The sequence below is a fragment of the Drosophila novamexicana genome, unplaced genomic scaffold, assembly GCF_003285875.2.
Source record: "Drosophila novamexicana strain 15010-1031.04,08,12 unplaced genomic scaffold, DnovRS2.1 tig00000564-arrow-pilon, whole genome shotgun sequence".
NCBI lineage: Eukaryota > Metazoa > Arthropoda > Insecta > Diptera > Drosophilidae > Drosophila > Drosophila novamexicana.
In genome coordinates this window covers 3,693,084-3,707,303 of record NW_020824810.1, presented here as the reverse complement: position 1 = coordinate 3,707,303, position 14,220 = coordinate 3,693,084, and the positions used below count along the sequence as shown (strand labels likewise).

The 14,220-nt window shown below is 40.5% G+C and overlaps 4 protein-coding genes across 4 annotated transcripts; 1 reads left to right on the top strand and 3 right to left on the bottom strand.

The window, feature by feature from the left end:
• Nucleotides 1-1,836, top strand: LOC115762376 (putative mediator of RNA polymerase II transcription subunit 26). Its single transcript, XM_030704556.1, has one exon. The coding sequence runs from the start codon at nt 1-3 to the stop codon at nt 1,834-1,836; it is 1,836 nt and encodes a 611-aa protein (XP_030560416.1).
• Nucleotides 1,837-9,234: 7,398 nt separating this feature from the next.
• LOC115762370 lies at nt 9,235-9,774 on the bottom strand. Its single transcript, XM_030704545.1, has 2 exons — nt 9,457-9,774; nt 9,235-9,396 (listed from the first exon to the last, which is right to left on the bottom strand). Exons 1-2 carry the CDS (start codon nt 9,772-9,774, stop codon nt 9,235-9,237), a joined length of 480 nt encoding a protein of 159 aa, XP_030560405.1.
• A 1,220-nt stretch (nt 9,775-10,994) lies between these two features.
• Nucleotides 10,995-11,532, bottom strand: LOC115762369. Its single transcript, XM_030704544.1, has 2 exons — nt 11,215-11,532; nt 10,995-11,156 (listed from the first exon to the last, which is right to left on the bottom strand). Exons 1-2 carry the CDS (start codon nt 11,530-11,532, stop codon nt 10,995-10,997), a joined length of 480 nt encoding a protein of 159 aa, XP_030560404.1.
• An 874-nt stretch (nt 11,533-12,406) lies between these two features.
• LOC115762368 lies at nt 12,407-13,768 on the bottom strand. Its single transcript, XM_030704543.1, has 4 exons — nt 13,451-13,768; nt 13,287-13,400; nt 12,608-12,925; nt 12,407-12,553 (listed from the first exon to the last, which is right to left on the bottom strand). Exons 1-4 carry the CDS (start codon nt 13,766-13,768, stop codon nt 12,407-12,409), a joined length of 897 nt encoding a protein of 298 aa, XP_030560403.1.
• Between the last annotated feature and the right edge of the window lie 452 nt (nt 13,769-14,220).

Genomic DNA, 14,220 nt, shown 5'->3' with positions numbered 1-14,220 from the left:
ATGCGTCTGCTGTTGCTCAGTCTCCTGGCGCTGGGCGCGCACGCGCACTCCATTGGCTACCGCAACAATCTCTTGGCCTATGCGCCGGCGCGCGGTGAGTTTCCTGTCCAGAGCCAACTGGCTCAGGGCTATATGCGCTATCTGGACACCACGGGCGCCGAGCGTCTGATTGCCTTCAATTATCCGGAGCCACTCTACGGCATACGCAGCATTGATCAGCAGGTGAAGGTCCAGGATCAACTGGAGCAGCAGCAGCAGCATTTGGCGCTCTTCCGCGCCTGGTGCGAGCAGCGCTATAATGCCCTGCGTGCAGAGCTGGAGCGCCTGCGCGCCGAGGGCAAACAGCCGTCGGCCAATATGCTGGCACAGTACGAGCCGCTGGAGCAGATTATCAAGACGAACGCCTTCGATGCGGTGCCAGGTCTCAGTCCGGAGGTGCAGCGCGCACGCGATGAGCATCTGCGCATTTGGAACGAGGCGCGTCTCCAGGTGCTGCAAGCTGAGTCGACGGTGCCGCAAGCTGAAGCGTCCAAGGATGCCGTCATCCAGTTGAAGACCGTGCAAACTAAGACTCCGCTGCCCGTTGCCGCCAGCTGGGAGCAGCAGCCGCAGCTCAAGCAAACCGAGCCGCAGAGCTATGCTCCCTTGGAAACACCCCAACCCGTGCAGGAGACAGCCGAGGTGCTGCGCGCTCGCGAAGAGCATCTGAAGCGCTACAACGAGGCACTGCAGCAGCAGCTGCAGCCCGCAGAGCAACAGAATCAGGAGCAACTCGTCAAGACCATACCCGTTCAGCCCATTGAACAGCAGCAGCAGGTGCCGCAGCCCGTCGAGGAGACGCCCGAGGTGAAACGCGCCCGTGAGGAGCACCTGAAGCAATATAACGAGGTAATCCTGCGCCATGCGGCCGAGGCACAGGCACAGCCCCAGCAGGAATACATTGCAACACCCTCTCTGCCACAAGCCGCCCTTAAGGCCGCCATTCCAAACTCTTCCGGCTACGTTCAAAGCATCAAGTTGCATGAGCAGCAGATTCAGCAGCTAAGTCAAGCCAAGCTGACGGCCGAGGATAAGGTCGCTGACATTTCGGACAAGATACGCTACGAGGAGCGCGATCGGGATGCGGAACGCGAGCTGGAGCAGGAGCGTCGTGAGGAGCTCAGACTGCTCGAGCTGGAGCGTCAGCGTGAGCTACAGCGACTAATGGAGGAGCAGCGCCTGCTCGATGCCGAGCGCCTGGCACTGCAGCAGCAGGAACGGCAGCGCATCGAAAGCGAACGCCTCGAGGAGTCGCAGCGTCTGCAGGCCGAGCGCCTGGAGCTGCAGCAGCAGCTGAAGATCGCCAATACCTTTGAGCCGACGCCCGCGGAGCAGCCGAGCAGCAGCCTTAAGTTCATTGCCCAGCCCTCGGCACCGGCGCAGCAACAGCCACAGCCCGCCCAGCCTCAGCATATCGCGCAGCAGCAACAGGTCCAGAATGGCTTCTTCCTGCGCATTCAGTCCGGCCAGCCAAGTCAGCCCATCAGTCCGTCCGTGCCCATCTCTAAGCCCTATGTGCTGGCCGAGCATGCGCACAATCCCTTTTTGGTGCGTTACGTTCAGCAGCCGCAGGCGCTGGTGAAGACCATTAGCAATTCGCAGCTGTCAGCCAACTCCATCTCCTCCAGCGCCAGCGCCTCCAGCGCCTCATCCTCCGCCGCAACCATAAAGAGCTCCACCGGGCTCAGCGAACTGGAGCAGGCGACACGCGAGCACTTAAAGGCGCATGAGATTGCCTTGGAGCAGCTGCGTCTGGCCAACCTGAAGAATTCCAATCTGATACCATGTACCCATTGAACACGGATACCGAAACATTCGCACGCTTTGAATATTTTGTTCAGTTTTTGCACAATTCATCAAAATTCAATTCCAATTTGTATGCATTAGACTTAAATACTCGTACCCATTCACATTCACGCAATCACATACTCATATGCTCATATACTCGTACTCATATGCTCATATACTCGTACTCATATACTCGTACTCATACTCATACTCGTACACCTGTAGCGTTAGGCGATTCACGAATACTTTGTAAGTTTTAAATGCATTCAGTTGAGAAACAACGCAAAAATCAAAGTAAATTTTCATTTTGTATTTTGAATTTGAAGTTTTTCTTTTCTCATACCCTAGCCAATGGCTGCGAGTTCCTGTGAAACTTGGCATGAGCTCTTGCTCTTGCTATTAGATGGGTACCTATTGGGCACATTGGCATCAGATGGCTATAACATCAAGCTGTCCTGCGAAAGCAAAGTCATATTACAGATGATAAGCAAATGTATATGTCTGGCGTATATAAATGGCAATATCTGCCTTTATATCTGCCATTACCTCTGTATCTGCCATTGGCAAGTGCATTAAATCTTCGTCAGCGTCCAGGTATAAATTTGTGATTTGTTTCCTCTTATCATTTGGCCGCAGACAAAGGAAGTTGCCCCAATGAACAGTTATAGAACGTTCCCATGCAAATGGGCATGGATATTGTCGCCAGTTTGGCGGCGGCACGATCCCATCAAAATGCGCATAAAATGCGCAACTTGAGTCGTAACTAGAGCAGCCAGCAGATGTATCTCATATGCAATTAAGATGCGAGAGATCCGTTATAGAGGTGCGGCACTTGCCGTACCGTGCGGGGCAGGTAAAACTAAAAAATAAAAACCGCGAAGCGTATAAATTTCGTATGCTTATGCGACGACAATAAATCGGCATATATCGACACCTACAAATTCAATTAGCATACAGACCAGATCTCAAAGTCTGCCCGCTAGCTAGCCCGCTATTAACTGACCTAGCGTAACAATGGAACGGTAAAATAAAAAAACACAGCCATATCATTTAACTGGGCTGCGATAGGCAGCGCCGCGATTACGTGGCGTATGAGTAATCGGCCGGCAAAGCGCGTGCTTGTCGGCTAATGACTAACTGCCGTGAGATGCCCAGCTGTAAGGCCTACCCATATATGGTCATAGACACATCCGACAAGAGGCTGCAGTCACTGATAAGACGAAGTCTATCAGTCTTATCAGTCATTAGGCCACTTCCGTTCGCACTCTGCATCATCTTTGAGAGCAAAGTACTTGCTGCGTGAATCACGCCTACACAAATATTTCAGGCCATTTAAAGAAATGTTGCAACAGTTGTTAGCCGCACTTTGTACTCCAGCTGGCCGAGACGAGCTAATCAAATGCCAATTTGATTGCTAATCGCATCGATTGGCCCAAATGATAAATTGGCTGATGCAAGAGGACGCACAATGAAATACTGCTGTCTGCTGTCTGCTGTCTGAACCCCAAATGGGGTTACGTCTGATAAGTTGGCCTTCAGGCCATATTCCTGACATTGGCCACATCAAATGCGCAGTTATATTTCTGGTTCAGTTTCAGTTACAGTCTGGCAAATGTCAATCGATATAATGTTGGCTTTTTATACCCTAGAACCTATTGAAAATGTTGCGAAAATGAGTTGCTTAGGCTTTGTGCTTATAAATATTTATATATATACATATATTTATATCTATATTTATGTATGTATTTATATATACAGTCTGGCCTAGACATAGGTCAAAATTTCCCAATCCCCCCCTTGGCTTTTTGTTCATGGCTTGGGCTCTAAAACAATTTGGCATCTAAATCTGGTAACATTATTTTTGGTCAAAATTCATGTACAAATGTTACCCTTAAATATTCTATAAAGACATATCTGCTAGTTGGGCAGCCCTAACGAGTGTTTAGCTAAGTAATTAAAACATTATAATGAAACAGGAATATTTTAGGAATATTTAAAGGACAAATAGCATATGGATATGGAATATGGATAGTTGATAATAAGATGAATAATTACAATTAAATAGGAATTAAATTATTACAATTAAATATAAGAAGAAGCATAAATGTATTGTACACGAGCTGAAACTGGACTCGCAAATGAACCTTAACCAAATTGACCTCATTGATTTCAAATGATTTGCAGCCAAAGTGCGTATCGCTTGAACAATTGCTAATGTTTAATAATATAAATATTTAAGCAATTTTATTTGATTGTGCCGAAATTACAATTGTTTTGGCCGCAATTACCAATCAGTTAATAATGACAGCACGTTTGGGAAAACTATAAATAATCAAAACTGATAGAAGATCAAGTAAACATCTATTAGGTTAATTGAAAGCCATGGCCCTTGGCTCAGACTATACCATATTCATAAAATGGAATTTTAGCCATAAGTTATTCCTTAAACAAATCCTGATGGAAAGTAAAGTAAATCTTTTGGAAATACTGCTGCCGCTTATCAAAAAGCCAAGTGAGATGCAGCATGTAATCGCCACTGGGAAGAGGCAGAGAAAAATTTCTGGCATCCCAGAACAAATCCTTTATTATCAGTAAGCCCTGCAAAGAGATTCAATGTATAAAAACATCTTATCTATAGTATTTTGTCACTCACATCTATGGGACACGGATGATTAAAGTTTATGGACTCCTTGATTACATCCCAAAATATTTTCATTACAGGATGGTTAGACTTACGCAGAAACGCGCAGTAATCGATCGTATAGCGGCCCAGCCAGGGCTTATAGCCATTTTCCCTTTTCTGCATCTGCCAATATAGAGTTATCGATCGGGCTGGAAAATGAACATTAATGTCAATGTTGAGAACTGTCTTGTTGCGACTGATCGCACGCAGTCGGCACTTATCGAAGGTAACCCAAGTTGTGTTTCTGGACTGGCAAATGACATTGGTCCATTTGACGGTAGCTATCATCTGGAATTTGAATTAATTATGTTTAATTACAAGATATCACGTATAATATCTTTATATTATTTGAATACCTGCACGGCTTTTATGGAGAGCAGCCCCACAAATATTACATGAATAGTCAGCGTTAGTGTAGGCTTCATTGTCTCAACTGTTGAGTTATGACTGCTGCAACATGGATATAAACTATCTGATAAAACCTCAAAATCATAATTGTTGTGCCATTAAATTGCCGAAGTTATTAAATATGTGCGGCCACAATCAATGATAATAGTTAAAACTGACATACTTGTAAGAGTACTCGTATATAAATAGATATTTATGTTGAGATTTTGTTATATATATTTCGATCCATTTTTTGAATGACATTGCTAAACGCATATTTACTGCTGCTCCGAAACATGAATATAGTTATTCTTTAAATAAATCCTGATAGAAAGTAAAGTAGACTTTTGCTATGTAGTGCGGCTTCCCATCGAAAATCCAAGTTAGATACAGCAAATAATCGCCGCTGGGAAAAGGCAGCGAAAAGTTTCTGGCGTCCCAGAACAAATCCTTTATGGTCAGTCGGCCCTGTAGGCAGATGATTTTTCAATATCAAATATGTTTTTATATAATTACCTAAGGCCACTCACCTCAAAGGGGCAGGGATGGTCGAAGTTAGTAAAATCTTTGCTCAAATTCCAAAATATTTTAATAACCGGATGATTCGTTTTGCGCATAAATGCACAGAAATCAACCGTGTACTCGCCCAACCAGGGCTTATATCCATTGGCCCTTTTCTGCATCTTAAAGTTAAGGTGCAAGTTGTAAACCGGATAGAGAAGGCTGATGTCGGTGCTCAAAACCGTCTTGTTGCGGCTAATCGCACGCAGGCGACATCCATTGACGACGACCCAAGATATATTTCTGGACTCGCAAATGGCATTGGTGAACTTGACGGTGGTTATCATCTAGAAATTAGATATTGTTTTGTTTCTGATTATGCAATCTAAATGGCAAAGATTTCATTTAAATACGTGTACGGTGCTTGTGAAGAGTACGCCCATAAAGATCACGCAAAGAGTCAGCTTTTCGGTGGGCTTCATTGTCTCAACTGTTGAATTATGACTGCAAAATTGTGATTATAAACTATTCGCAAAAACCGCAAAATCATAATTATTTACCCATTACACGGGCGATATTATTAAAAATTAACCGACTTAATAGCACAAAATCAATAATAATAATAATAGTTAATATTCGCATACTTGCAGGAGCACGTGTATAGAAATAGATTTTTGTGCGTAGTTAAATATAATGAGCTCTATAAATAACTTGCTCAACAAGCATAAAATGATTTAATTATTTACTGAATTGGGTATTTCGCTGCCACAAGTAATTGATATTTACACATCATTTAAGTTCCTTTGTTTTTAATTTGAGATTTACATATTTATTTCAAACTAATTTGGTCAACGACATGTTTTACTGCTGCTGGTTATTCTTTAAAAAAGTCCTGATGTAGAGTAAAGTCAAATTTTAGGTAATACTGCTGCCTCTTATCGAAAAACGAAGGCAGAAGGCAAAACGTCTGGCATCGAAGAACAAATCCTTAATTGTCAGTTGATTGGTGATCAGGGCAGAGTCTAAGCCCGTTAAAATTTAATTGCTGACTCGCAAATGGTTCAATACTTCATTTAAATACGTAAACGATTTCTACAATAAGAAACAAACAAACATATATATATATAAAAGAGTACACAAGCTATTATAATGGCATAATAGCCAGAGGAGATATGTTAATCTTTGAACAAATCCTGACGAAACGTAAAGTAGAACTTCGTTATAACCTGCGGCCTCTTGTCGAACATCCAAGTTAGGAGCAGGGCGTAGTCCCCGCTGGGAAAAGGCAACAGGAAATCTGTTGGGTCCCAGAAGAAATCCTTAACAATCTGCTTGCCCTGCATTGAAAATAGATGACGACAACATTACCAATTGACTGTGCCAAGAGAGATCTCTACCTACGACAAAGGGACACGTATGGTTGAACGATGTGAAGTCCTTGATTAAATTATAATAAAATTTGATAACAGGATGGTTGACTTTGCGCATAAACGCACAGTAGTCAACCGTACGCTTGCCCATCCAGGGCTTGTACCCGTTTGCCCTCTTCTGCATCTGAAAGTTGAGATGTACATTATAGGCTGGATAAAGAATATTTGTGTAGACGTTCAGAACAGTCTTGTTGCGACTTATCGCACGCAGCCGGCACAGATCGAAGTTAACGCAAGTTGTGTTTTTGGAATCGCAAATGGCATTCGTGAACTTAACAGTGCCTCCCATCTGCAATTGGACCGAGTTATTCCAAATTGTGCAAATGCAAATCGAGATTTGATAGTTGAATACCTGAACAGTTCTTATGAGGAACACGGAAAAAAGTAGCACAGCAAATTTCGGTTTTATTTTGTTTTCATTGTCGCAACGGCTGATTTCTGACTGCACTCTAATAAATCATTCTACACTAATCGGTGAAGCCTACGTTCATAGTTATTGTTGTCATCTAAATATAAAAAACTATTTAATAATTATGTATTTAATAGCATAATCAATAACAATAGTTGTTATCGTCATAATTGAAGTAGTTTCCATAGCATAAACCAATTAAAAATTTTATGTATTCTACTTGAAATATATTCTGATGTTATGTATTCTTACCAAAAATCGATGCAAGTATCAGCAAAAAGTCATTGCTTAGTGCTGGAAATCAAAGAATAAATCCTGATTGAATGTAAAGTACATTTTTATAACAAACTGCTGCTTCTTATCGAAAAGCCAAGTTTGGTGCAGCATATAATCCCCAGTGGGATAAGGCAACGAAAAATTTCTGGCATCCCAAAAGAAATCCTTTACTGTCAGTTTGCCCTGCGAAGAGATTAAATGAATAAAACACTTTACATATAAGAAACGTTTAATATTTTGTCGCTCACCTCCATGGGACACGGATGATTGAAGTCAATATAGTCCTTGATTTCATCCCAAAACATTTTCATTACAGGGTGATTGGTCTTACGCAGAAACCCGCAGACATCAATCGTATAGCGGCCCAGCCAGGGCTTGTATCCACTTTCCCTTTTCAGCATCTGCCAAACTAGGGTAGCCGATCGGACTGGATTATGAAGGTTTAAGATAACATTACAAACAGTCTTGTTGCGACTAATCGCACGCAGTCTGCACAGATCGAAGGTGACCCAACTTTTGTTTTGGGACTCGCAAATAACATTGGTCATTTTGACGGTGGTTATCATCTGGAATTTGAATTTTGTATACCATATTGGAAGACGTCAATTACCAAAGAAATTATTTGAATACCTGTACGGTTTTTATGGCGAACACCGCCACAAATATAGCGCAAATAGTCTGTTTTACTGTAGGCTTCATTGTCCCAACTGTTGACTTCCGACAGCTACTATATATAGTACACCATATATATATAAGTTTATATATATATATATGTATACACTGGGCGAAATACCCTAAAATTGGTGTTCCCAATTGGCTCTACAGGCTATTATTATAATAATACTTAATAATGGCATATACCAAAAATAGAGTCCTCTTGAGGGGAGTGCCCGACTAGGGGATGCCCTGAACCCTGTACAAAACACATAGTTTGCGTCAATATAATAGCTAAAAGGATATCGACCTAAGAACCACATTTAACCAATCGAACTACTTGTCGTATTCTCATACCTTATCATGATCAGTATATACTCTATTAGAAGCCTCAAGTCAAATTTTCGATTCTAGCTTGAGATTTGCTTAAAAAAACAGGAGTTCGATTTCGATATATATCGATTGCTTGGCAACGAGACGAGTTATCGACGATCGGAAAAGAACTTTACGGTGCATTATGATTCAATACAAGCTGTATTCGAATTCAAAACTCAGTATAAAATTCCCAAAATTAAAAAAGTAATTTTGTAAAAATACGAATATGTTTTTTTTTTCTTTTGGTAATATTTATATATATATATAAATTGAAAACTGATTGATTAGTGATCAGCGCGGAACTGATGGCTGTGTTTAAATATTTATATATTTGAAAGAGCACAAGCTATTATAATATAATAGCATAAATAGCAAGTTGTATTTTTGGAATCGCGACTATTGGGAATTGAACCTAGTTTTACCAAATGCACATCAAAATTTTATATTAAAGTTTTCATGAAGTGAACTGCCACAAATATCACAGAATAAGTTGATTCTGTTATTTATTCGCTAAAGAAAGATCCATTTCAAGTTTGCTTGAAATAATAAATAGTCACTTAAGCTATAAAATCTGTCAGATATATGAAAAGTTGTTGAATACTTATATGTATATACCAACAATTTGCATCGTATTTGCAAATGTACAAATAATACATAAATATATGCAGATATATATGAAGACACAAAATGTCTTAATCTTTGAATAAATCCTGACGGAACGTAAAGTAAAAATTCGTTGAAGCCTGCGGTCTCTTATCGAAAATCCAGGTTAGGAGCACCATGTAATCCCCACTTGGCAAAGGCACCGTTAAGTTCCTAGGATCCCAGAAGAAGTCCTTAACAATCTGCTTGCCCTGTATTGAAGGTTATTCACAGATGTATTTTGATAGGCTTTCAGATCAGCTACCATTTACCATGTAGGGACAAGTGTGGTTGAGGGTTGTATAACTTTTGATAATATCATAATAAATCTTAATGACAGGATGATTGACCTTGCGAATAAATGCACAGAAATCAACCGTATACTGGCCCAGCCAGGGCTTATAGCCATTTGCCCTTTTCTGCATCCGAAAGTTTAAGTCGACGACATGCACCGGCTGCAAAAGGTTTATCTCCATGTTCAAAACTGTTTTGTTGCGACTAATCGCACGCAGCCGGCACAGATCGAAGGTAACCCAGGTTTTGTTTTTCGTTTCGCAAACTGCGTTCGTCAACTTTACTGTGGCTGCCATCTGGAATTTGAACTCGTTTTTCAATGCAAATAGAGAGTGCTCAAACAAGTACGTGGATAGTTTTTATGAAGATAGTTTCCACAATTATCACACAAATCGTCAGATTCACCGTTGGCTTCATTGTCTCAGCGATTGATTGTTGACTGTTTATAAATGCATGTGTACAAATTAAAAATGCCCTTATAATTATATTTGTCATTAGAACTGAACAGATTATAATAATTGTGAATTTAAATAGTACACAATCCATAATCCATAATATCCATAATACATGCATGAATAGATTTTAATTGCAAATTAATTATAGCCCATCGAAAAACAAAGTCAACACGTAGTTGCCAATGGGGCTTCGTGGCAATAACATGTTTTTAGGATCTCAGGTAAGTCTCAGGTAAGGTAGGCTTATGAACGATTGGCTGCATAAAATTTGGCTGGCAGACAGCCAAAGGGACACGTGAGGTTGAGCATTGTATACTTTTGTGCATACTTCTTGATAACATCATGATCAATTTTGACAACAGGATGATTAAATTGACGCAAAAACGCGCAGTTATCAACCGTATAATGAGCTAAGCTGGGCTTATATCCATTTGCTTTTTATACCCTTATGCCCAATTTTAATGGGTTCATTATACCCTGTATTTGTATTTGTGCAAAATCCAAATGTATGTAACAGGCAGAAGGAAGCATTCCCGACCCCATAAAGTATATACATTCTTGATCAGCATCAATAGCCGAGTCGATCTAGCCCTGTCCGTCTGTCTGTCCGTCCGTCCATCCGCCCGTCCGTCCGTATGCATGAACGCAAAGATCTCACAACCTATAAGAGCTAGAGACAGCTTGAAATTTTAGATGTAGGTGCTCCTAGTGCTTGCGCAGATCGAGTTTGTTTCCGATAATCGATAATTTACTCCGTTTCGAAGCAATCGATAAAAATCGATATCGATATCCTGTTTTTTGGGCTATTTTGGTAAATAATAAGAGCTAGAGTCACCAAACTTGACATATAGCTTCTAAAATAGAATATATATATATATATATATTTGATGTTGGAAGAAGAGGGTTCAGGGTATCCCCTAGTCGGGAGCTCCCGACTAGAACCTCTTACTTGTTTAATGTTTGTGTTCTTTAAATTGATTACAATAGATAGGTCTTAGTTTGGGTATGTTCGAAGCTAGCGGGAATTACACAAGGAATTCGGGTGACGCCGTGTAATTGCACTAGTCCTTAAATATATCCTGATGGAAAGTAAAGTAAACCTTCGTTACAAACTGCGGCCTCTTATCGAAAATCCAAGTAAGCAGCACGGCGTATTCACCACTTGGCAAAGGCACCGTTAAGTCTCTGGGGTCCCAGTAAAAATCCTTAAGAATCTGCTTGCCCTGCATTGAGAGTGGATCAAAGAAGTGTAAAGACTGTGTGCAAGAAATATTTACTGACCACATAGGGACACGTGTGGTTGAGTGTTGAAAAGTCCTTAAATATGCCAATAAGGATTTTGATAACCGGATGATTGGATTTGCGCATAAACGCGCAGAAATCGACCGTATATTCGCCCAACCAGGGCTTATAGCCATTCGCCTTTTTCTGCATCCGAAAGTTGAGGTCTGCCGTGTGCACCGGATGTAGAAAGTTCACGTCCACATTCAAAACTGTTTTATTGCGATTTATCGCACGCAGTCGGCAACGATCGAAGGTGATCCAAGTTTTGTTTTTCGTCTCGCAGACGGCATTCGTTAGCTTTACCGTGGCTGCCATCTGCAATTTGAACTTGTTACTTCGAATTTTGCAGATCCAATTTGTGATTATTGATTTAAATACATGCACAGCTTTTATGAGCAGCACAACCGCAAATGACAGACAAATTGTTAGTTTTATTGCAGGTTTCATTGCCTCAACGGTTGACTGCTGACTGATACCAAATTGGTGTATAATTATCGCGTAGCCCTTAAGTTGATATTTTTATATTTTGTTGAAATTTAATAATTGAGAATTCAATAGTCCATAATAATAGATTACGCACACAAATTTGCAAAACTGATCACCATACAGACATTTGCTAATAGCTTTATTCAGAGATCTAAATAAATCCTGAAGAAAGGTATAAACAGCAGGAAACCTTGGCATCCCTCTTCCCTTGAAAGTAGATCGCAAGAGTATGAATATAAAAGTATTCTTTCAAAAAGCAGCTTCCAAAAGATCACACAATAAATAGCAGATTTTTTAATGGTTTCATTGTCGCATTCATTGATGTAGCTTCAAAAAAAAAAAAACCATCAATTAAAAGCATTTCAGTTATAAATTACTCAAAGCAATTTAAATATATGAAATTGGGTTCGTGGTTGTATATTTTATCTTCATATATTAAAACGGCAGTAATAGGTTCTAGTGGGGAGCTCCCGACTAGGGAATACCCTGAACCCTCTTCTTCCAACATCAATTGCATATATATATTCTATTTTAGAGGCTATATGTCAAGTTTGGTGACTCTAGCTCTTATTATTTACCAAAATTGCCCAAAAAACTGGATATCGATATCGATTTTTATCGATTGCTTGGAAACGGATTAAGTTCTCGATTATCCGAAACAAACTCGATCTGCGCAGGCACTAGGAGCACCTACATCTTAAAGTTAATCTCTAAATGTAAAGTAAACATTCGTCACAAACTGCGGTTTTTTATTGAACATCCAGGTGAGTAGCAGCAGATATTCTCCATTTGGCAATGGTAGCATTAATTTGGCTGGATCAACGATGAAGTCCTTAAGCATCTGCCTGGCCTATCACAGAAATCGTTAGTAAAGCTCAAATTGTTGCACAATCCCTGCACTTACCACATAGGGGCACGTATGATTGATTGTCGAATACTCCTTGATCAAATCATAGATGATCTTTATAAAGGGATGATTGGCTCGGCGCATAAACGCACAAGCATCGGCCGTATAGTTAACCAACCAGGGCTTATAGCCGTTGGCCTTCTTCAGCAGCTGGGCGTTAACGTGTATTTGATAGGCTGGATAAAGGACCATTACCTCAATGGTTAGAGGGGTCTTGGTGCGGCTAACTGCACGCAATCGGCACTTCTCGATGGTGACCCACGACTCGTTTCTGGACTCGCAAATGGCATTTGTCATCTTGCAGACGGCTGCGGCCTGGAATGTGAGCTGGTTATGCTTGGGCAATATGGGGATATACAGATTTCAATACATGGACGGCATCCACAAAGAACGCTGACAGCAAAAGCATTGCGTAAGAATCCAGATAATATGTCGGTTTCATTGCCTCAACGTTTGGATATTGACTGACAGCAGGGTCAATATATTGTCAAATAAATCGTTTTTATATTTATAATTCATATTTAATTGCCGCAGCACACATTAAAACATATATAATGCTATTATGATAATATCAACATAATTTCTATTTTAGATATTTTGTGAGATTAACTGGGACAGATGTTGTTAGCCCATCTCAGAATAGATCCTGATAGAATGAGAAATATATGTTCGTTACAAATTGCGGCTTCTTGTCGAAAATCCAAGTTAGGAGCAACAAATAATCGCCAGTTGGCAGAGGCAACGTCAGGTTTGTGGGATCGTAGTAGAAATCCTTGACAATCTGATTGCCCTATTGTGTAAGACGTTTAGTTAATTAACAATTGGAACACACTTACTCACCTGATAGGGGCAGGTATGATTGATTGTGGAGAAGTCACGCAAAATAAGCCAGAACATTTTAAAAACCGGATGTCTCTGCTGGCGCATAAACACACAGCCATCGATTGTATAGTTAAAGAGCCAGGGCTTATAGCCATTGTCCTTCTTCATAAGTTGCAGTCTCAGGTGAATATTGTAAACCGGATACAGTATGTTGATATCCGCATTAAAGGTCGTCTTGTTGCGACTTATCGCACGCAGGCGACATTTGTCGATAATAACCCAAGATTTGTTGCTCGATTCGCAAACGGCATTTGTCATCTTGCAAAAGGCGGCCATCTGTAACAGATATATATGCCATATATCTGGTTATATGTTAATCTAACTTTATACTATTAGCATATACAAAATATGTACAGGATATAGAACAGCCACACACTTGAGTCGGAATCCAGGTTGTTTAGTTGTCTTTATGTCTAGGCTCAGTTTGAAGTTGGCTTCATCTATTGTGAATTGTTGTTGTTGTTTCTTTCTTTTCATACCTTGCACCTTCGTATCAAAATCAGCATTAAAACAATAAGCACACATATTCTCAGCGCTTGAGTTGCGTTCATGACCAAAACTGACTAAACAGCAGCTTGTAGAAATTAAATTTATATTTTTCAAAAATACTACAAAATAATGATAATTTCATTTTAATCGCTTAAGGTTATTCATTTTAACCTAATTACCATAAAACAAAATGCTTGCAGGGTGCACAAAGAATATTAAATAAATAATTCCCAAAAAGC